Source organism: Euwallacea similis, chromosome 7 (genome assembly GCF_039881205.1).
Source record: "Euwallacea similis isolate ESF13 chromosome 7, ESF131.1, whole genome shotgun sequence".
NCBI classification, from domain to species: domain Eukaryota; kingdom Metazoa; phylum Arthropoda; class Insecta; order Coleoptera; family Curculionidae; genus Euwallacea; species Euwallacea similis.
In genome coordinates this window covers 6,625,041-6,650,166 of record NC_089615.1, presented here as the reverse complement: position 1 = coordinate 6,650,166, position 25,126 = coordinate 6,625,041, and the positions used below count along the sequence as shown (strand labels likewise).

The 25,126-nt window shown below is 35.9% G+C and overlaps 1 protein-coding gene across 10 annotated transcripts in view; it reads left to right on the top strand.

Moving 5' to 3' along the window:
* The first annotated feature begins 4,445 nt into the window (after positions 1 to 4,445).
* mmd (mind-meld) overlaps positions 4,446 to 25,126 on the top strand; it is a 305,289-nt gene continuing 284,608 nt past the window's right edge. For all 10 annotated transcript variants that reach the window (XM_066392108.1, XM_066392107.1, XM_066392110.1 and 7 more), the window contains exon 1: positions 4,446 to 4,700. In XM_066392108.1, coding sequence (XP_066248205.1) covers positions 4,607 to 4,700 — 94 coding nt within the window. In that variant the 5' untranslated portion in view covers positions 4,446 to 4,606. The remainder of the gene's footprint in view (positions 4,701 to 25,126) is intronic.

The following is a 25,126-nucleotide window of genomic DNA, read 5'->3' as shown; positions in this document are numbered from 1 at the left end:
TGCCTGTTCTTTATGAAATTCGTTTTTCTTTCTGTCTAAATTTACCCGGGCGGTCAGCCTATGCTGACCAGCGATTTTCATCACGATAGTGTCATTGTCAGTAGCAAACAATGCTTCTTGATTGTGTGCGTCTAGTTTACTATTCACTTAAATTCAATGGAGTTATTAACGAAGGATGCTCATGGTAAATAGCACCTTCGCTTTTCCTCACATTATGCAGCTCATGACGTTATTTTGAATAAATCTATTCGATAAACAAATTGAAAAAGTAAGACGCGGCGGAGAGAAATTGGGGAAACTATAGATGAACATTTATACAATAAACTGAGCTAATGCCTGTGTACTCTTGGCCCTTCCACCCTTTCCACCACTTGCGGGCGTGGCTCTATGGGTCTATATCTTCGGACACGAGTTGCATGATGTATGAGTAGACAAGCGTGACTGACGAAGCGTATAGTAGAAACATGCATTGCAAGGTTCATTTTCCTTTTATGCTCAAGCTTCCACACAATTATTTTGCGAAGTTGCTGATAACACTTCCCCATTATGGATTTCTAGATTTCAATTTAACTCAGTCCTCTCTTAAAATATTTACTGAAAATTCAGGATAACGGAACACAAAGTGCCGGATTTAACGTCTGTACCGTCTCTATAGACCCCTCAAACATTTTGTTCAGGCGAGGCGAGAATACACTGTGGTGAACATAAAGAGGGAGAGTCTGGGGATGTCCGAAATGGCAGAAAATGCAAATTCGATTATACGGGAGTAAAAAAAGTCGTGCAGTTAAAGGCCAATAAAATTGCACCCACAAAACATATACAGGGTGTTTGGTCCGTAGGTGTACATACTTGGGCAAGTGATAGCATATGCAAATTGGAATGACACACATTTATCTATACAATTTATCCCATCTAACATGGATTACAAGGTAATCTCTGGAACAGTTAGACGTCCGAGGTCTATTAAACTAGGATAGTGGGAAACAATATGTTATTTTTACTACTGACTTTAAAAACACGATTATTGAGCGTGTTGAATGACTGTAGTACATTTTCTCACCTCTTTTTGTAAAACGATTGAATAATAGGTTAATAATTACACGCATATAATGACATCGTCACGTCTTAGACCCTCGAACACTGCTCGATTAGGGATTTAAACTTGACGTTCGAGTCATAATGATGTACTTTATAACTTTAGAATACAATATACTATTATATGCATTATATGCATATCTAGTAATAATCTAAGTTAATTTTATTTAACTTCCCTTTGGTCAAATGGGTACAAGGTGAAAACAAGAAACCCCGGCTGGGCTTGGACGAAAATTGCAACCCCTGGATATATTTTAAAATAATCGCACGTTATTATTGGTACTTTTCCTGTCCAAGGTTTCGCCTCGACGTTACTATCATTAATAAGTTTATTTTTTTACTATAAATGTACATTTATTAATCCTTTTTTTATCACTATTGAACCTTAAAATCTGAAACTTTCTTATTCGGTAATAAAAGGGAAACAACAATAAAAACAAAATTTATTTTTTTAATGTTTTGGGAAATCTCCAGTAATACATGTTTTTTAAACTTCTTTTTAGTGTGTTATTTAGCGTCAAAATACGCTACTCTGCTTTTATTTAACTAACATTCTGTATAATGCATTCAAGATAAGGATGTTTAGCAAGGGAATATTTGTAAATATTGCCCTTTTGCCAATTTTAGGAAAGTTTTTAATAGTGAATTCACTCATATACTGATAATACTTTGATAATGAGGCGTTCCTGCTTTTTTTTATTAACTAAAAACCAAACACAGCAGATTTATCGGGTTTGAAAAATTTCAAAACACCATTTTACTACGCACAAAACCATGCAGCTGCATGCTTTAAATAACTAAAATCTAAGTAAAACACGAAAAACGCTCACCCTGTAAAGTCTGGACACCAGAATCAGGAATTTCCTAGGGGGAGAGAAAAGACTGTTTACGCATCTACATTAAATGAACAAATATTATATTTTGCAAAGCACGATGAAATAGCTACAGAAGGAGATTCTCATCCTTTATCAACACTTTCCTAAAACCGGGATATATTGTATAGCTCTGTGCTAAAACAAACGGCAAAGCAAATTATAACACCTCTTTGACTGGTCTTAATTATCATTAACGCATGTTGCTGGCATATTCAATTATACGAATTTCACGTATGCGAGTGCGACACCAAACCAACCACTCAAAATACCCAATTACGGGATTGTGCAGCGATACTGAAATGGATTCAAATAAACACCACTTTACCTGAAATCCTACGTAAGTTTGTTAATTACAGTAGTTTAAGAGGAATTAAATCGTTGAGTTCAAATAACTTTAGTTTTCCACTTTGAAGGGTTCTCGCTATAGTAAGCCACTAGACGAGTATAAAAGTGAAGCAGTATCATCATCATCATCATCAACATCATAACTGTTACGACTTTCGTGCAATAAAACTTCATGTAGAGATAGATATTGGCCGTAAAGTGCTTCGCTGAGCCAGCCGATGTCCGAGCAAAGAGCCATCAGCAAATTGAACGGATTACTTCAATTTCAATTTGCCTCGGTCCCAAAACTATTAGACGGCCTTTGCCTCAATTCCAGATTCGCCTGCGAATATTAAATATTACGGCAATCCTAATAACCAATCAAGCCCCGTTAATTGGCGGTATGCAAATTGGAATTGCTGATGATGCTCTATGGTTCATCCAGAATAAAAGGCCTCTGTTTGTAAGGCAGGGAATCATTCATCTCTAGCTACCTTTTGACCGAACTAATTTTGTAATTAGTGTATGGCACCTCATTATGTTCGGATTTCTGGTTTAGGCCCGGTTTTTGAGGCTCCTGGTGATTTTGCTAGCAGGATCAATTCCATAGAAATGACCAAATCAAAGCATTTCATTCTTGATAAAGTTTCATTTAATGGAAATTCTTTTGTTGACAGCATTGTCAGGATTTTGAAAAATCGGACATAGGGTTTCTACATCAACGTATTGGCAACTTTACCAGGAATTTAGGGTCTATGGAAGCTACGAAACTGAGCATTACTCGCTTTGTCTTTATTGTAATGTTGCCGTGAATATTAGCTTTTTGGTAAAGTTGCCAAGACTCTGGCCTATTGGCTTTCTCGACTTACCATGAATTCTACCATTCATTGACTAGAGATTCTGTGCCTGTTTTTTTTTCAGCTTGTGATTTGAAGCTGCCAGTTATACATATATTACATAGTTCAGGTTATATACACGTTTCTGCATGACCCCGTATACTGACAAGAAATATACACAGAGTGCTTCAAAAATGAATGAAGTGAGGCTCTCATCCGATGTTTAGGTATTAACGCATGCTCAATGTTCATAGAATATCTATGGACGTTTGAGTGCCTGTGCCGTTAAGCTTCCTTGATAGCAGGCTCTCTATTTATATACATATAATCCATGAGTATGTGGGTGAGCTATATAGGAAACATTTTTCTATTGAACTGACTTGATAGCAAAACTGTGAAATGGGTAATAAATCTCTAAATTCTCCAAATATACTCGTGCATTAATTATGTCCTCACGTATATTTTTTAAAATAAAAAAAAAGTCAATGTGATATATCATATGTTTTTGCGTTGCTTTAGTATCGTTTTGTCGATGTTCCAAAAAGAAACTGAAAGAAAAAATAGGATGAATAATCCACATAGAGGCTAAATTCTTAATACTGGGCAAATGAGAAAATCTGATTTAAAGGATATGTAATCAAAATTATTATCAACACGAATTGTATAAGAGCATCAATTCAGTAAGCACAAATCGAAGTCTATAATTCAAGGAAATTATTGACGAATTAACAGTTTAATGTAAGGCACAAAGATGGCGCCACTGGTATCGGCTCGCCAGTTTCCGAATCTGGTCCAGAGACCGTCATAATTTATTTGCATATGATCCACATATTTTTAAATCTGCTTTCACGACACATATTGCAGACGATTTTATATAAATTATTACGGATTATTCATTTAAACGAGATCGTTACCATAAAAAGCTGATTTTGTTTCACAAACTGAATAGGTCTGATACAAGAAGATGCGTTCGATTCAATTTGAAATGCTTATAGGCTTATAGTTGTGTGAAAAGAATTATAGTTATTGATTGAGAGGTTGCATTTTGGGTTCCGATTTTTTAGATGCTTGATGTTGCAGAGGTCAGGGTGGTGGGATTGATTCCACATAAAATAAGCGTTGAGGGCAAAGGCAACACGAGGTCCACTCGAAACTAGATCAGTGAGCCGGGGTCCTAACCTCGTCGTCATCGGCGGCGGCTGCAAGCAGGAGGCCCTTGCATCATCCAGCAGCTGCAGCTGGGCGCGCAGGACGGGGCGTCGGCGCGGGCGGCCGCCTCACCGCCGCCCCCGGCAGCGCGCATTCCGCGATGGAGTTTCCTCCGAGCCAGAGCAGGTGAAGGGCGCGCCGCCCGAAACAAGCGACAGTCGAAGCCAGTGCGCGCCGAACCCGCGCGAGCGAGTGAGTGTCGAGTGACGGACGAGTAGAATGATGGCCCGCCGTGCCGCGACCCCCCCGGGCACACGCCCGTGAACCATGTGGTGGATTTACTGTACCGGACTGGTGGTGTTGGTGGTCGGTTCCGCCTTGGCGGACTCCGACCATGTGGGCTTCCATCAGGTTAAAAGAGGTCGGTACTCACCAAAAGGGTAGTTTTAAAAATTTACAGCTAGCGAGAAGCGGGGACTGATTGTGCGCGTGCAATCTCGCAAATTTAGGTTAAGTGCGCCCGGCTTTCCTCCCCAGTCATGTTCCTTGATTTGATGCGGGGATATCTTAACGATAGATCTGGGCATTATTATTTTCCATCTCTTATCGTTCTCCCAAACCCATAGCAAAGAAATTTTATGGTAATATCTAAATCATCGGTGTAGCATTGGGTATTATAATTTTTTAGATATGCTTGAGTAGAAATATCGATAAATGTTTTTAAAAAAATTCCAATTGCTAAAGTTGTATATAATTGATGAAGGAGATTCTTACAACTGCCTCTGGACTTTTACAGGTAGGTGTTACTATGCGACTTTTGCTTACAACTTAGGAAAGTATGACTCTCATATGATTAAATCACATTAATATAATATGTATTGCAAAGAGAAGGAATGTAACTGATTGCTACATTAACACAGTATAGAAGTTTAAAATGAACTCAAGGCAACTTTGATTATGAAAATCTTTCGTTTTTGAATAGTTCTTTAGACGGCGAACAAAATAAAATAGTTTATAATTCCATATATTTAGGAATTCCTCGTAATAGTTGTAGGTCTGATTGTCTGTGCTACGATATCTTCAACACTCAAGCCACACTCTCCAACAATGTGATTTCATAGAATTGAGTTTAAATTGGAGAATATTGTCGGAATTGGCGATATAAACTCATATATGCTTCAGGACAAATCGTTTTTATTTTTTAGGTAGTGATGGTGCATTTTTCAAATGTCGCTAGAATATCAAATATTTCAAAAGTAAAGTGAGCTTGTGCATCATTATCGGCAAGCTGTGCTTTAGTCAGCTTAGTAAATAGTCGGTTACGCCTTCTCTCTCATCGTCAGAAATCATGACTTCATAAAACTTAAAGCAATAAAATTTTATAATATTCAGGTTTACAAAATAAATCGAAAACCTCAAAGTTGCGGATTATCCAAAAAATTGCTCTCATAATTTTTGTTTTGCGTATTTTTTATAAATTTAAAATTTTAACTGTGATTCATTTTTTCCATTTTGTCAAATAATTTTAGTTTCGAAATGTGAGATGGAAATATTGATTACACTTAATGAATTTTTTAATTTCAAAATCAATTTTTTCGTGATCCGCTGCCACGATTTGCAGAACTTCGATTATTAAATTGTAATTTCTCGGGACTAGTAAATAAATGACAAATTACATATCAAGAGGCTAAAGCAATTTAAGAGGAGTGAGATACTCGATCGTAGAGAGGTCAGTAAAACTTTAAGGGATACAAAGACTTTGGTTTCGCGGTATATGCACTATTTTTTGCACTTTGAAATGGAAGTGTCTTTATTAAGTAAAGATTTTGCGAATCGATTGATTTAACTAAATTGATTAAATATAAATTGAGAAGCTTTTTAAAAATAGAACATTCTTTAATTTCAATCGTGTTTTAGCTCGAGGAAAAAGGTTCTGAAAAATTGTCTAGTTTGATTGGCTAAGAACGGATTAACTAGACGGAGAACGAGGAACAAATAGAAGAAAATAGAAAAAACCAGAGTAGTAATAAATATAATAAGCGCAAAATTGATCTAATGTTAAAGCTATTTTCTCAGATATCTCAGAAATCACTCAGAATGTTGCAATGTTAAAAAGATTTCTTAAATGAGTTCCTCAAGCTCTTCAATAATTATAGGTATGAAATAACTTTCATCAGTAGGTAGAACCTAGAAAAGTATCGAAATTATTAAAGTAATAATTCTTCAGGAAAACTATTGATATTTGAGTTAATTTAAAAAGAGTTTTTCCACCAATTTTAAATATTCATTGAAATATTTAGCGTAATTATAGCCACTAAAATATTCCCGTAAAAACGAAATCTGGCAATCAGGAATATATAATTCTCATTAATGTTCTTTCACCCCTATAAAATTGAATAGTTAAATTCGATATTGTCTCGCATCAATTGAAAATTTCTAAATGAATCATATTTATAGGTAAAATTGGGTGTTCTAAAGCTTGAAGTATACAAATTAAAAGAAATGTTTTTGAACAAAAAGTTGTAAATAGATGTTCATTACCACAAAAAAACTTAATCTAAAGATGAAAGAATAAGTTTTAGTCATAATCTCATAAAATTGTAAAAAGTGAGAAATCATGAGACCTAAAATAAATATAAGCAGTTTTAATATGACCACGTTAATGATGGTAAATATATCGGGCTTTCATTGAAGCTATAATTTTTGAATGTTTCAATATTAATCCTGTGAGTGTTTCGAAGACATAATGTTGTTAAATACTAAGTTGTTTTCAGGATTAAACATGTCATTCAAACTGTTCAGTAATCTCCATTTTCTCTAGTGTAGTCGGGTAGATAAATTTCTGACTCATATAGGCATTCAAGAACAGTCATTTGTGGGAGTGTTGTTCTCTTTCCTAAATCCATTTTATGTTTCACTGTTTAATTTTTAAAATCGGCTTATAGTGATTTAACAGTTAAGTGTATTAATGAAGGCGATTAACACACGAGTTATATTGTAACTAAACGAAAAAATATTGTTTTTTCGCCGACTAAAGACATTGGTCGTGATTTTTGAAGAAAATCTAATTTTGTATTTTACGTAAATAAAATAATTTGTAATTCCAGTTTGAAGGGAGAGTTGACAGTAGCACGTGAACGCAGGTCGCCGTTCCGGGAAGTATTGCTGAAATTATATTTAAAGTTAACAGTTTTGTGGAAAGAGAGTTGGCAGTGACAAAACCATGACATAAAACAGAAGTTAAGGGAGCAAAACTAAATGTTTTATCGCCGACCTCTGTTTGTTGAGTTAAACAAAGGAGTTAATAGTCAGTGGATGGAAAAAACAATAAATTCACTTGTAGAATATGTTGAATTCACCAGAGAAAATCTATCTAGGTGTAGTTACATCGTTATATAGTTTTGTTTTTCTAAATTAACAACAAAAGATAATATTTCAAACAAAATGTGTTAATATGCGTGACAGAGGAAAATCCATATTTTAAAAAATAAGGCATTTGCTCCGACAAATTAGAGAACTTTTAAAAATAAGTAATTTCATCCAATTTGCATTCCAAAAAGTAAAGAATAGAAAATTCTAAACAAATCTTCAAAGCCATACGTTTCTCCGTTATAATATTCCAAATGGTTTAGATAGCACCAAGAGGAAAGCTTGCAAGAGTTTCAATCGATAGAGCATACAAGTTGTCTGAAAGTCATGTTTCAACATGGGGATTTCAAAAAGATACATGGGTTTAAAAATATGGTAGGATCAATAATTAACCTAAAACACATAAACTTAATTGTTTTAAACGCAAAGTTGCCGTGATGCTCGCCCACCTTGTAAAGGGACGCTATTTTTGCTCTAGTTTACTGACATGTGTGTCTCCAGGCGCTTTCTTACTAACCCTTAGTTCTTTTTATACGGTGAGCGAATTACTTATAAAAAAAAACGATGTCTTCACCTCTATTGTTTTCAGCTTGTTACAAAGTTTTTATTTAGTCACTTTACTGCTGCCACCATCGTTCTTATAGCGGCAAAATTAAGTATAATTTTAGTAGAAAGTGCCATACTGCAAAATGCCATTATTCCGTCTCGTTATCAAATTTAGACATAATCCAAGGAGAAACCCTCAAGTTAAACGGAAAACTCCAATTCCTTCTTTCATCCTTACTCATCCTGGCTTGTACTCGTCGGTTATTGATTATTCGTCCGGGATTTAGCTCCCACATAATAAAACATTTCCCAAAAATCCCCTTTTTACTCCGGGATTAGATCCTGAGAACTTGGCTGCCACATAAATCTTTATCGGGGAGATCATACTTTTCGATCATGCTGGATTTACTGCTGACACGTTACCGGTCATAAACTGAATGTATATCTACCATAAAGAATGATGATGGAGAGCAAAAAGCTCCTTGAAGGGGTAATAAATGTTAATGATTTCCGAGACTCAAACTTAGGGAATGCCGAAAAAAGTGGGAAAGCGTGTACCGAATTGCATCTCAGTGCCGCATAGTCGATCACGCTTTGTTCTGGCAACGTTAGATTGTTTTGCCCCAAAACTTTATTTTTTAAGCCACTGTGCTTGCTTAGCAATTTAAATTAAGATAGAGCTGTTACTAAAGTGCTTAGTTATGTTACACAAGCGGCGGCGGCACTGTAACCTCTTTTTTAACAAGAAAATTGAATAATTGTATACAAGTCCTCTACCTTCGGTACTCGAAGCCGCTTAATCAATCAACGTCATCGCTTTCAATTAAATCAGACGTCTGAGGGCGTAAAATAATTGTTTTTTCAAATTTCGTTTTTAACTTCCACGTCCCTGCCCTGTGGAAATTTCTTTGGTTAGCTCTCACTGCTAAAGTGTTAAATTAATCACCCGCCTTGCCGTGCTTCTTTTACGTAAATAAGTTAATTAAATTTCCGATAATTGAGCTATAAACTTTCGATGTCAGCGGAGCAATAACGCAGTTTTCCTATTTTTACAGTCTGGTGCTACTGTTGCTACTTTTTTCAGTTTCTAGTAAGTGAGTAAATCAATCGGAACTGTCCTGGAGGCAGAATGAGGTCACATAAAGAAAAAATTGAAGAGTGAAGTGGGAGCAACTGCTAGATAATGGCTTCTGGAAAATATTTCCCAGTGATTTTATCGAACGAAATTTTGTAGCTGAAATCAGACAAACGCTCATCTTTTTTGCTGTTTTAAAGAAGAAACGGGGCGGTTTTAGCATAGTAGCCGGAAACCTAGAAGAATCCATTAGTCAGTCGGTCAATTGTGTTTCCTCTTTGTCTGCATGATGAACTATTGATGTTTACCAAACGTCCTAAAGTGCAATATTTGCTTGTTCCCAACTACAGTTAACATTTTCATGAGACATGGATATGTGTGGATTTTGGCCAGAGAAACTCGAGTCGTAGTCGGCTACAGGAGTTGAAAATTGCATTGAATGTAAAGAAGAGGTAGAGGTGACTAAAGTAAGCGGAGAAAAGGGGGCTTTAATCGCTTTTATAACCAAAGCAGCGCATTACACAAACACCCTGATCCTGATATGTCGGGAGTTATTTTAAAGACTGGGAAATAAAAATAAGGTGGGTTTTTGGTAGATGTTAATTAGTATTTCGAAATATGTACATAGGTTCGCATATTATTAGTATAACATATGTAAGCTTACGATACGAAATAAGACGTTCGATAATCTGAGTTTTTTTTTATAAATAAGAGGTTACTATATAATAGTTTCGACAAAGTTGCAAAGCAGGTAAATACCAGGAACCAACAACATTGGCTGATTTCAGAATTTCTATCGAAAAGACTATCCATGTTATGCTCTAAAATATTCATTAATTTGTATCGACAATGTTATATAATTTACTTTCATCTTTAATTTGTTTTGTCCATATATAAAGTTTCGAAAGGTGTAACAAATTTGCAGAATATAATTCAAATCGTTAATTTTGAAAACTTTATTATGCCTTAACCAAACGAGGTTATGCTGCCTGTTTCAGTCGCAGGAACAATTTAGTTCATCGTTTGGAAGCAATTGCGTATTTTCAGTCTGGCGTTTCATAATAAAATTTAAAATTTTATTGCCTATAACCCTGCAAATATTAGTTCTGCTCTGCTAACGGTTTTAATTTAGTTTTTGGATTGAATAAGAATTTAATCCTAAAAAAATCCTAGAAATAATAATGTGCATTTTTTGTTCCAAATGTGATATCGATAGAAAATAGAGGGATCTCCCAGGATCGAAAAACCTCTTTAAACATTCCTTCGTTCACCCCCCCTCCCCCATTCCCACATTCAAAGTCGATCAGTTTTTCACACGTTTCAGCTGTTTTAGAAGCTAATAAGTAACATCTGGCTCTTGGAGATCCACATTTATTGTCTTCTTAAGGAGGTTTTTCTTTTCCTCGTTTTTACTCTCAACTTTATATGGGTTTTTAGAACTTACTGATAACATAATAATTTTTGATGTCAGTATAGAAAATATAGTTTTTCAATGTAAAACTAACAATAAAGAAAATGCTGAGAATGTTATTAAATCATAAATTAAGCATTTACGGTTGCTTTTAAAATAAATAAAAATGAAATGGTTATAAAAATACAACTTTTCCACTTGGATCTCATGTTTTTTATAATATTAAACATGAGTTAAATACATGAATAATTAATTGACCAACTAGATACTTGCTGTGAAGTCTTAACTTGCATGAACACTCACAAACTACCAGTTTTTGAAATTTATCCCATTCAAAAAAACCCTATCCATAAATGCGTAATAGTAAGATGTAGGAGTAAGCAGTAGGAAAATTTATACATCTAGATTTACTAGTATTGTTTATAGTTTGCTCGTAAGGAGTAAGGATAAACTCTGAATGAATGTAGAACATAGGTACGTCTTATACAACAGTTATGGTTACTGGTTCTTAACTATGAATCGCTGGGAACGTAATACCTGAAAATTTCTACACCTGATGTTGAAAATTGTAACGACGTAACTATGCCTCACTTTATTGTTTGAAGGAAAAAAATAAGAAAAGTCCATATAACTAAATTGTCTATCGGCGGCTCTTCATTTCCGAAATACCAGTGTAATTATAAAATATACAGAGTGTCTTTGTTAAGTTCATTCACTATTGCCTATTTTTGAAACAGCTGAAACTACAAGGTTGGTTACATTTAAAAAACATTGCCGTCTGTGGAGCTTTATCGGGAAATCTTAAAAATATTCCTACATGTTGAGGGTGGTTTCTGAGATATTTAGAAACTTTTTGCAATGCGATTTCTTATCTTTTTTTGTCATTGAAGTACGTTTGCCCAACTATCCCATAAATAAGGGTCTTCAGAGGGTTCTTTCGACCAAACTTAGTGTGTCTGTGTAAGTGGTTTTTATCAATATTTGTTCTATATCGTTCAGAATACGTCAGCACGAAAGACGTGATATTACGTGGAGCTCATACATTCCAAAAAGTAAACCTTAATCTAGCAGAGCTCGTAGGATGGTGCTTTCTTGCGCCATCTCAGATACAATACTTAATACAAGTTCTGCTAATTAAAGGTTGACAGGCCGAAAATTATAAATTATATAGGGAAAAATAGGGCTCTGCCACTGAAATAAAGCTGACAGTTTAACGAGATTGCCAACGGTGACTTGTGGGGTACATAATTTATCTTCAACATGAATGTATGTTCGGTGAGAAGGCCCCGATTTATGTTATTCGCCTTTTTTGCGAACATCTCATTGTTAAGTAGGGTTTCGATGCTTAATGGATGCTTAGGTTTTTATTTTCTCGTTTAGGACCCTCTTGCTCAAGTTTCAGTAAGTATAAGCTGCAAATCCCACATGAACGATAATAAGCGGAATTAAGGATTTGTGTCCTCTTCGAAACTTTGCAAATTGATCTAAAATGAATTTGACGACACTTCTCATATCTTTTACGACAGAACTGTGGAAACATGGAAAGTTGACACATAACGTTTTATTACAATTTCCTATACGAGTTCGCGAATTGAATGTAATCCCTTAAAAGCTGCCTTTTTAATGTCCAAATTGCCGAAATGTCTTGTCAGCGAGTTGTAAAACTTGTCGTAAAAGCAGACATCAATTTTTGAGCCCTCCCATTTGCTTTTAACTTCTGATTTTTAGTTCTACTCTATTTTGGAATATCGAATGACATATAAGTAGGGGTTGTTGGAGGGATAGAACTACACGCCATTGTTAGCTAAAATTAACCCTCTGAAATGAAGCTAAAATTAATAATAAAATAACCATTCTGAAATTCCTATTGAGTCATGTGATCATTTCAGAAGGTTGACTGGATCTTTTTCTGTAAACTTATTTTTTGTGTTAGTGATTACTTTAAGTAGTGTTTGTCAGTATTTAGTTTTTTTTTCATGTTCGAGGTTACCTTCGTTCAAGGGTAGGTAATCTCGAACACCTCAGACATGAACAATCCGTCTCAAATTTATAGAAAATAATTTTAGCTTCTAAGCTCGAATCAAACACAGTATCAATATTCACGTATACTCGTCATATGTTAAGTGAACGAAAAGGAGCAAAATTTATTGAAATTTTCATGTTGAGGATATTGACCTTGTTTTGTCTTTTACCATACTGTATGTCTCACTTAGTGTAAAAAGGAAACTGTTCCCAGCGAAAGAAAGTCTTGAATTTCGGTTACTTCTCATGTTGCATCAATCAATGTCGCACCGACCAAGCTCCAGGAATAAAACCGTTAGGACAGAAAAGGTATCCATCATACTTTTTCAAATTGGGCACGATATTAATGCCGGCTGCGGTTAAAAATTTACCTTGTGAACACTTCCTTCATGATTTATGGTTTTCTCTACTTTCGCGTTCGTTGGAAATAATAATTTTAGGCACCAAAGATCTAAGGCTAGTGCTACAGAACAGAAGTAAAACAAATGCTTCTTAGTGCTCGAGAGTCGGAATGTCCGCAGGGACCCATGTAACTAATGTTTAAATTTAAATGTAGCTGCAATTTTTACGAGAGGTAGCATCTCCAAGGGAATTCTTGGGCTGTAGAAACGTGTGAAATAGCTTTATGGCCTCAGACGGCGGAGAAGTCTTTAAATCTATGAAAGGAAATAACAATTTAAACGTGACCGAGCAGGGGCTCCACTTATTTATTATATAGATGGATTAGTGCTGCGAGTTTTAAACCGCCTGGTAGCAACCTCTCCCAACACTAGGTCATGAAATTCAATTAAGAACCGTAATTGGATTTTCAAATGTTACTCTTTGAAGATTCATAGTGTCCTGTTATTTACCAATTTTGTTCCCATTTAATTGCTTTTTTTCAATAGTATATCACCCCTTTATATGACTGCTGTTTATATTCAAATTTCCAAGGGAGACGCATAAAAAACTTCTTAAATTGTGCCCCACATTATTATAGAGTGCCGGAGTTGGTGCCCGAGTTTATTTCTTACATCTACATATTATTCAGCTCACGCCTTCTGCCAAAAAGGGGACGGGAAATAACTGAAAATAACGAAAAATGGCTCGCAAAGGTTATCCGGCATCGTGCTTTTGTTACCTACGAAAATGTTGTTTTGCATTTAAACTTGGATTTTGTAAGGAGGGATATAGATAGCTCACTTCATTGATTTCTATTATTTCCAGGGGGTTTATGGCCTGACATTTTTGCGTGGAGAAACAAAGTAAATATTACATTTCTGGGAAATCCCACAGATTCTTAAATTATTTGTTCGACAAATTGAAAGGCATTGGGAGGAATATAGAAGTCAGCGTCTTTCTGGGCTTACGAGAACTTTTATTCTGGATAATGAGGGAGGTTAGTGCACCATAGATGTGTAGCATATGGGAATAATGGTTAGGATAACAAAGTCGAAGGAAGGTTGCTAACCTTATTAGTTGGAATATTCGAATTGTCTTGCCAGAAGTTAAAAAGGAAACTTCCCTAAAAAAAGAATCGCTATAGCTCCCCTACAACAATTTGCCGTGCGGCGGCTGGTGCATGCTGGAGGGCAGAGCAAGGTATCTACATCTCTCTAATGCGAGGCAGCATTAAGAGCTATTTGCAGGGATAGAGCGAACTTGAATTTACAGTCTTTTTAACAACAATTGAGAAATGCGAAATTCCAATTATAAATTTATTTTTTCATTCCTTGGTTACTTCTATATTTACTGACTCAGTTGTGTACCTTCAGCTTAAACTCTACCTAAGATTAAACTCAAAACTGTGACCGATAGCAAATAGGTCACATTTAGAGATTCAACGTCATGTCTAATTTAGACCCTGGCTATATTTTCCGGCATTTTTACATCAGCCAAGTAAACAATATACGCAGAAAAATTGCTGCTAATACGTGTTGAAGTTTTCTTTTAAAATCTCACTTTTCGGGCCAAGACGCAAAATTTGAGAGCGGAACCTACGAAAATATGTTTTCATGTTCACGCTTTCTTCAATAACTGGGCAACGCTAAGAGCAATTTCCGGTAATAAGATTGATTCGAAGTTCATTCAGGAATACAAAGTTACTCTTAATGCGTCGTTATAAGTAAAAAAGATTACCTTATAATCTGGAATAACCAGCTGCCTTTTCAGAAGGTACCAACAGCTATTGGAAGAACTAAAGTTCAAGTTTACGGTTCTGATATTCATTTACATAAACATTCAATTTTAATTTTTCTTCCATCTTATTATTTGTCATTTTCTCATAATTCTTGCTAAACATTCTAAAATCTGTTTCGGTCAAAATTCAAGTCCGGACTGTTGAGAAACGAACACGGAAAATGTTTTCCCACGTTTCAGATGTTAATATCACCGAAGCAATATTAATATGATATTAATGCAATATTAATGTGATGAGCTCGAAGCACGTCCATTAATTTACAGTTGCTTTTAAAGCGCTATTACCACACAAAAAGAGAATATAATAGAATAACTGTTCGCTCGCTTTTGACAGTTACCAAGACATAATGACTGAATCTTTTTCTTTAATTAAGAAATTATTGAGACGACGTATATAATTAACGTCCAGTTTACACAGATATAGAGAGATAGGAATTTTCGTTTTCAAAGAGAAGAGGACGTATTGTGGAGGATAGCGGACCGAAGTGAAGTGAAAAGAGGTGGATTGGGGAGTGAATATTCTTCCTTTGGCTCAAATTAAAATAGAAGACCGTCAGTATACATTCTTGCCTCTCTCTGATTTCACGACTTCATATACATCTTCTGGGACTAGCTTGTACTCAACACGCAGCTGGTTTCCCTGTTTAAAAATGGTCCAGGGATTCCCACACGAGTAAAAATGTTTCGGGATTTTCTGTACTAAATTTCTCGTCGCACACCTTGAAGATCTTCTCGATTCATGTGGCTGTACGCGTCATAAACCGAAATGAATTCTTTTGCCGGGGGTTGAAAAATGTCCATTCGAGCGGCAGCGCAGCACTCTGGTGGAAGGAGGTCACCGAGGGTCAAAACTGCCCCAGGCCACAGTCGCATCATTTGTCGGGCACACATGCATTCTGCATGCACCGACCCGGAACAAGGTATCTCTTTTTGAAATCACGTCGTTAAATTTTGAATGAGGCCTGGTTTTACCGCTCTATGCTTTACGGATAGAGGCCGTTTCTCTAACTAGGCGAAGGCAAAATGTCTCGACGCAGAGCCTTTTTAAGAAAAATTGCCAGTTGGTTCACGTAACACGTAATCTGGAAACCGATATGGAGCATACATAAATGTTGAATTCGATGTGCATGCATGCAGATTATGCACGTTCGTATGCGCCTGTGTCTGTCAGTGGATATCCTTGCCAACCGTCCTGGCCTAATGTAATTCGTACGGGACAGCCATTTACATAATTATATTTTAATCTGTTTTGTATGCGCGGTTTACGTGTCTATGAATACAAAAGTTTTTTTGTCTCATCAGATTTACGCGATGACATTCAAACTACACAGTTTTAATTTTTGTCTCTTGCCTCATGTACACTTTCCGCAGTTAAGTTGGAGAGTTTACCACCGACAGAATCTAGGGGGCAGGCCTTAGTTAAAAATGAATGTGAACGGAGATCGTTGCGGTAGCAGTAAAATCCAGGAATAAATTTTTTAACATCGAGGGAGGCTCATTCATTAAAATTGTCTACTATTGTATAGCAGCGTTACGTAAAAACTTTTCTCGGGCTTTAATGTTATGTTGCGACCCGCGGCGAATTACACGTTTCCCGTGTTATATGTGACTATAAAGTATCGTATTTTTGCTAGTCTGCGGGCGAGAGACGGTTGATTGTAAAAGTTGCGTCATAAAAAATTTTTCCGAAGACAATTTAAAAGAAAATTATGGCTGGCATATTTGAAGAGGAAACGAGCTCTTGTGGATGGTTTATGGGGTTCATTCATAAGACTCGATTGTAGGCGCTAGTAAAGCTTCTTAAATACCCCCATGAAAATCGAATTACTGTTTTAATTATTACATTACTTTCAGGTTCCTCTCATTTTTGTTATTTTCAAAATGTATTTCAAGAGGTCAAACAGATATTGATATAAATATAAAAAATTATTTGCCTTTTTAAATAATTGCAAATCTAAAAGTTGTATCACCTGTTTCTATATGTAAATTGGTGGTCTTTAAATGGCACAATTTTTCCTCAATTAGCCAGATCGGTATCTTTAATCTAAATGAATCAGAATAAAGAATTTGAAATTTTTGAACTGGAAAATTCATTTAGTTGATGGGCATTCTTTAAGAAGATGTTAGTGGTGCGTCTAAGGATATGTATATTTCCAGATTAGCAATGAAGAAAGAGATAAAGCTAAAAGGGTGCAGTTTTTCAGCTGCCTCCAGGAGCTTCCAGCAAAGAGAAAGATTTTAAAACACTACGACAAGTATAAAAGTTTTGCTATTCAAAATATATTTCGAAAGAGGATTCCATACCTGTATTAAAAGTACCTGAACTGGAAAGCTGATTTGCCCGCGAGAATGACAAAGACAATGAACTTAGAAGGTCTTTCGCTAAATTGAAGTATCTAGACTACATAAAGCTGGGGAAAGAAAAATTTATTGATCGAATGTCATAGCCGATTTATTTGATGAAAACTATGTTTAGAGGTTCAAAAAGATATTTATATTTTTTGTGAGCCTGAGATGATGAATTCAATCATATACTTCGTTCCAGATTTGTTGGGAAGGAAATAAAGGCAAAGGAAGTATTTATCTTGGTGTATAGTATTAACCTTGACATGCCATAATAAGATTTTGGTCAATAATCGTGTAAACATCGTGCTGAAATAGGCCGATATTGCAAATTGCAGATTTTCGACGAATCGGGAACAAAACCAAATGGAAACTTCTTGTTAAGTTAATATTCCGCTTTGATTTAAAGGTTTCTTCAGAATTACAAAAAATAGAGGATTTACACAGGGTGTTCCACGTTATTTGAACAATCTCCTGGATGCATATGGGAAATATCAATATAACCCGTTTCAAAAAACTAAATTCCTATACATTTTTATCTTATAAGGGCACCCTATGGAAATATCGACAATTCTAAAAAAATTGTTTTTTTTTTTGGAAAACTTTCACAACTTTTGGCTTTTACTTTAACTTTTAAGAGCCCTATAATACTGTTTTGCGACCATAGACTGATTTATTGTTATATTATTAGAATTAAGCAAGTGAAGTTATAAATTTTATTAAATTTAAGGAGGCAACACACAGGATGTACCAAAACAACCCCCTTCGCGGGGGTGCATTCAGTTTTAGAATCTCAAATGGGACTATAGATCAAGTGACACCACATTTAAAAGGGTTTTTAATTCTAATTGTGAGCATGTAATTTTTTTTTTCAATTTTAGATACATTGAAAATAACTGAGATTTTTAGAATTTTTCATTCAAATTGAATTACTGTTAAATAAATCTAAAAAGGAATGGGTGTTTATGCTTAATGGAGGACATATAGTGACAAAAACCACTTGGGCCGTTCACCAACACAGAAAAGAAAATTAAAACACGTTAAATTAGGAATAATGATTAAACGTCAATCACTTACCGCAAACAAATTTTCTGGAATTATGATCCTTTTGGAATCCTGTCCAAAAAACTGCCGTTCCTTAACCATTGAGAAGAGAAATTTCAGTTACTATTGGTTTACGATACAGCACGCTCTGCACTGCCTGATCTTACATCCACCTATGGCTTTTTTCTTTTCAATCGTGGAAAATTTTACTTCGATTCAATTTGAGCTCCTTCCAAGTATGCTATTCAGCAATCGTGCGGCTTCGGAGACCCGAACGCAAACGAGACGATATTCTCGGAATTGGCAAATAAAATCGAATTTTAAAAGAGCGATTTTTACCCGTTTGCCATAGAACACAATCTCGTAAGAACATTTATTACGTTTTTATTCAATTAACCTTCAAAGCCGCATAAGTTTTTTAAAATTTTTCGCATCTTTTCAGTGAAAATTTGATAATTTTTGCGAGCGACACGGGAGGAGACGCGGAGACGCTTTTGACACTCACAATGTAAGTGTTTTTCTTTTGTTTTCAAAACCTTATTAACCTAAAGCGGCACGTCCGGGGGTCGAACGATAACAACGATACGATGGCTTTCAAACATTTTTCTTCTTGAAATGTATTTATAATGAGTAAATGCATTTCTTATTTCAACGAGAGATCCATCCAAAAATAAGTCAGAGGCTTTTCCAGATTTGTAAAGTTATAGCTCGTCGGTCTAAGAAACGATACCCGAGAGGAAATGGGTGGCCGTGGATGCAATATTGCTAAAATGAAAGTGGGAAAGTTTTGCACATAGCACCTCAAATCTCATTGTAATTTGCCTGGCCTGTATTTGTATTAAAATTTGTGGGTTATGTTGATTTATTATTTAGTAGATGATCTAAAATTGAAAAAACTATGTGCTGACAATCAGAATTGAAAATCCTATAAAATGGGGTGTCACTCGACCTACAGTGCCGTTTGAGATTCCAAAGTTGAATGCACCCTCGCGAAGGGGGTTGTTTTAGTTAATCTCCCATTTGTGATCAGAAGCGAATCTGTGTTTCCTTGCTTTCAGAAGAAATCAATTCGAATCTCGAATTTTGCTGCAATGATAATTGTGGTTGGATTTTCGCTATCTAAAGGCCAACATTCTCTGGCGGTTTCAGCCTTACAAACTTGAAAAGTGTGCGAAATGCAGTTCTGATTCATTAATCACAAAATGTGTCCGAAAACTGGAGTTAAAATGAATTTTTCGGTTACTTAAAACTTTTCCCATCTGTACAGTTTCCAAGATTCCAATACGTGTTTCACCAAAAATCACTGTCAAAGGGAACTAAAATCTACTTCCTGAAAAATCTCAGGAAATGGCAAATTAACCGGTTCGTGACACGACGTTAACATGCCTCTCATTTGGCCGTAAAAGCGTGCACGTATTCGATTATTTATAGCCGTAAACTAAGTCACTTCTGCTATATTAAACGAGGGATGTAATGAATGTTTTTAATGCCGCATAGAGTGTAGAGGCAAATAAATTTTAATGCGTGACACTCATAAAAACCCGCGTTTAAGCCCGTCGTAATGATCCCGTCGAAAAAATGTGCACGCCGACGACGTGCGCCTGATGCAATATTGATTAAACCGATTTGGATGTTGGAACAGCACTAGGCGGTGGTAATTAAAAGCTGCTTTTAATTTTCGTTTGTGAAAAGTTTATGTTGGTACCCTTTTGCCTCATCCGCCTCCTCCGCCTTCGGTCATCTCTCTGTGTTGTTGAAATTTCATCCGTATATTTAATACGTATCTTGCTCGGGTGCGCTGCAAGGGAATTGATAATTTCGGAGCATTGAAATGTTTTAAAGTAGTCGTTAGCATGCATTCAGACTTAACTTTTATAACAATTTTATAGGTAGAGGCGAGTCTCATTTCAGGCCAGAAAGTTCTGAAATTAAACGCGGGTTTTATTGAGAGGCGAATTTTAAGTAAGACGGTAAACAAACCCGCTTTCCAGTCAGCAACGCTAAAAGCATTCAAAAGGTAAAAGTTTGCCGAGATCTTTAGAAATTCTTTATACTTATTCTTAAAATGAAGTTTCGCGGTTAAAGTACATAAATCATTAGCATGGGAACTTTTTGTGCCAGCAACTTTTTGGCAACTACCGTAAATTTGTTGCAAAGTCAATAACGTTCAGCGAGTTCTCAAAGAATTTCGTTTTCGAGATAAAGGAAACAAAAAATTTCAAATAATCACGAGGAAAATACTTACAAACACTGCCGAGTTTCTCTTCTCCTTATTCAGCGGACTAAGTATACACGCTGAACTCATGGTCATACAAATATTTGGCTTCATACTTATGTGCAACGAATTTTCTACCATTAGCTTAATTCAGGTTAATGCTTTTTCACTGAAATTATGTTTACACGGTTTTAGTGAATAATTTTGAAAAGCCTGTTAGGACTTGCGAAATCGACACGTCCATCGACGACCGTTCGTTTCTTTTATTTGATTTTGTTTACACATAAGCCTAAGTTTAGTCATGCACCCTTACCCCCTACTACCCTACCATAGTTGATGACTAAAGCACGCAGTAGCGTACTAGTGGTTTAGTTGCTGTGGAACCAGTATGAGAAATATTTCAGTCGCGCATGTCTAAACACTCAGACAAATTCATAACTCTTCAATTAGTTGTAATTTCGTAGTAAAAAGCATTTTAGTACAAAAGCCTTTTAAGCCTCGTTATTACTGATCGAACTCCGCTTCGCGTCGTCTCGTCAGCTGCAATTAGCGTGCGGTGAGATATCACTTTCCGCACTTGACAGACAAATAACTAGAAACGTTCATATTTTTCATTTTAAGTAGTAGTATTATCCTATGTCCCATGCATGAAATGGTTTTTTAAAATGTTTTTATCGTCGTTTTGCCACTTGTTATATTTGGACAGTTTAAAATGATTCAACATTCAACAGTTGCGTTGATTATTACCATGTCAAAGTTAAAAAATATGATCTCAAAGCCATTGATTCGCTACCCTTAGGAAGTAACGCACTTTTTGGCTTTATTTATGGACTTAGCAAAATAAAACCTAAACAAGCTTAAAGCGAAAATGGTGCTCGATTCGCTCTTTTCATACCACGGACGTCACCAACAGATCCCCATAAAAAACTTTGATTATCTGTCGTCAACAGACGATTTTATTTTATAACTTTATTAGACCCGGGCATGTGCCCTGCGAACCATTTCATATGCCGGCCATGTACGACGAAACTCCTTCAAGCACTTTCTCATTTCTTTGCTGGAAGTTTATCGACTTTCATTTTTCGCATCCACATCACGTCGTGTGTGGAAGTTTGTTTCTGCAAAATAATTGTTAAGTAGCGTGAAATATTCGGAAAAGTTTTTTTGTCGGGTCTGAGAGTGATGTAGACCTTCAGAAGGTGAAATCCTCACGATAGGGAACGTCGATGAAATACTGTGTACATAGAAGCAAATAAGACGGAAAATGGTGTTGCTGGCATATTTTGAAAATATATACACATAAGGGGAGGATATTTTCAAGAGAGTGAAGCGTTTCGGGGAAATATCAATAATGGGGATAATAAACAATGCGGATTCTGCAAAGAGACCTGGTGGTGGTTAAGTTGTGTAAGCCCCATTCAAAGAATATTTAGATGGCGGGCAACTAGAGAAGAGTGATTAATTAATTATCAAGCTATAAAGCGTGTATATGTTCAATAAGTACGATTAAGTCTATAATTTTACAATCACTATCCTTATAACCTGCGATGTACTACGTTTTTTAACTTTATTGCTACGTTGGTATCGATATCGTCGATTTGTTGATGCTAATCGATCTTCGCACAAGTTTAGTAACCTACATATATAGCAAATTTGTTTTCTGAGGGTTTTCGAATTTAAAGATATCAAAATCCGAATTTAATTTAAAGTGTGTTAGTACACTTCTATACAATATCAGAGCAAGATTTTATTTTTAAATATAAGTCTGAAGTATCCATTTCAATACTCTACCTTAAAAAGTTGCTCATATTCGCGAATCTCCTGAGGCGAGCAATTTAAAGTTGCTGCTGCAATACCTAGATATACAGGGTGGGCCAACGAAAATTTTAAATTAGAAATGTCAAAATGATATCTCATGTCAAAAAGTAGGCATCGTTGAAAAGAGAATTGAAAGACCTTTCAAACAAGGTGTCACTCAACCCCACTCTCCATTTAAGATTTTAGGGGTGAACAGCACCCTGCTCGAGGGGTTAAAGATAGGGGTTTAAAAATAAGTCTGAAAGGTTTCCCCCTCGACAAATCAATTGACGTGTTCGAGCGATTTTTTTTTAAATCACATTAAGAACCCTAAACATGGACCGTTTCGTTTTCGTTGGGCCACCCTGTATAGACTAAGCGATTAGTTTGTGCGTTTTTAAGCTTTATTTTAGTTGGTACAAGTTGTTTCGTCGACTGCAACCAATGTAATATTGAAATGAATGATACTCACACAGAGGGATCCAAATATAGTAAGTTCTATGTGAATTTTGGAAAAAAGTATGAAATCTAAAAAGCCTGAGAAAATTCTGAGAACACTTTAAATTAATACACAGGTATCAACAGTTCAAGTGGAAATATAGGGATTGTGCAAGTGGGAGAAGGACCGCATAAGGTTTAATATGTCTCCGACAAAGACCAACGAAGTGGGTTGAGAAACCAGCGGCTGACGTGGGCGGAGTCAGCCCAGTGTTACCAGATGCCTTATCATTTCAGAATTTATAGTAATATAAGTTTTAGCGATGGATTAATCGTTTTTTGCATTTGTTTACATTTCTGCTTTTTGCTCTTATATTGTAAACAAAAATTCATTGCTGCGAAGGAGAGAAATCGATACTAATCTAAACATCGAAGTGGGGACTCCGGCCGGACTGACTCCGCCCGTTTCGTTGTTGATCTTTGTCCGAGGCATACTAAACCTTATGCGATCCTTCTCCCACTTGCACAATCCTTATGTTTTCGCTTGAATTGGTGATACCTGTATAATGTAACTCGTACATTATATTTCTCCACTAAATATATTTTCGATACAATGATAATATCCGTTATTTTAAAAACGTGGTATTTTTAAAAGGAGAGGCTGTATGTTATTAATGTACGAATGTGTATTTTTGTATTTATTTACGATTTATAGGCTTTTGAGGAAATATAATGTAATGGCTTTCATGTAAGAAACCAAGGTGACGACTATCAATTTTAGTTTAAAAAGAAACAAAAACAAAAGTGCAAAAACCGTATTGTTTTGCCTTCAATAATAACTGAAATGATATACAGAGTATTTAGTTTAAAAACCTGAAATTTATTGTGCAGCACCTTGTAGCTCATTACGTATTTCGAAAATTGTACTTTGATAATGATTGATGATATTTATTATAAATTTGTGTTACCTCAGAAGATGCAATGATATAATTGCATGTTTGGGAAACATTTTTCAATAATGTAAGGAACAGTTCCTGGCATGTCCGCACAAAGGAATCTGACATTCAAGTAGAAATAGAAAAAGGCTATTGGGCAACCTGTGACACGCGTTTCTATTTATTCACTGTCCGAAGACACACGCATATGGGGTGTAGCCTGGAATGGATGGAAGCAAGGCAATCCTTTTCAGTCAGGACGATGTTTGCTTTGAGTTTGAAGTTTTTTACCGCACACGTTCGATAAAGTGCGACTTTCAACAATGCAAACTTGCAAAAAATGAAATGGATTTACTTGCTTTAAATTTCTAAACTGTAAACCTATAGCTGTCACCAAAACGGCCCCCGGGCTGTCGTTTGCTAGGAATACCGGTATGAAGCCGTGCGAGATAAATTTATTTCCTTATAATTTTCATAATACTGAAATCGAGGGGTTTTGTAGTCATATTTGAGGCGGTATCGATGCAATATATAATGCTACTACGAAGCAATAAATTATATTGATCATCACTAAATTTTCAAATTTGATTTGCCTGGATTTCATTATACATGTATAAATGAAATATGTAATATGGACATGTCGTTGTGTCTAGGCAAAATCCTAAAAAATTAAAACAAATTTTCCATATTCGGAATTTGAAATCCGGGAGTGATCCCGAGGGCTTGAAGGCACCGGGGCATCGGCTTGGGGACCGTGAAATTCGTGAGCATTCACCTGGAAAACTAAGTCGGTCCAGAAACGTAAGAGCTTAATCTGAGAAGTTAATAAAGATCCTTGAGCTATGAAAAGGAATTGATGGGCGTCTTTTTAATACCGTGGTTGATGTCGTAGAAACGACTTTCATCTCTTTTAATGCGTATTTCCCCACGGGATGAAATTTATTTTTAAAACCACCTCTATAGGGCTGAGATTTTATAGCGCTTTGTTTGAGTGATTGTTGATTATCGTTGTGTGAAACTGACAAACCAATGATGACACAAAAAACATCTCAAGAAGAAAACCGGTCCCACCGGAAAACTTTCTATTGAAAACCCGCTGACAATCGGAATCGATCCAGCACCTCGCAAAATATATATAAATTTAACAAGGACACAGCTTTTCCAATTTTTTTGCAACGACTCTGTCAGAAAAAGCTGACAGTGACAAAAAATCCCCGCCCATTGTTGTTCGGGATTCCTCGTTGTATTTATTCGGAGCTTTCCAAGGAAATTCTTTTTATTGGAATATTAGGACAGCTTTAGAAATTTGTTTTATTGCCTGCGGATGTATTAAGAGAGGGTGTGGATGCGACGATAAAAATTAGGCTTCCCGAGCTGATTCCGGTTGATGCATGACGATTTAATGGTAAGTATTCAAATTAAATAGCGAGAAGATTAATTTTCATGTTTTTCCTGTCAAATTCTGGATCAAAAA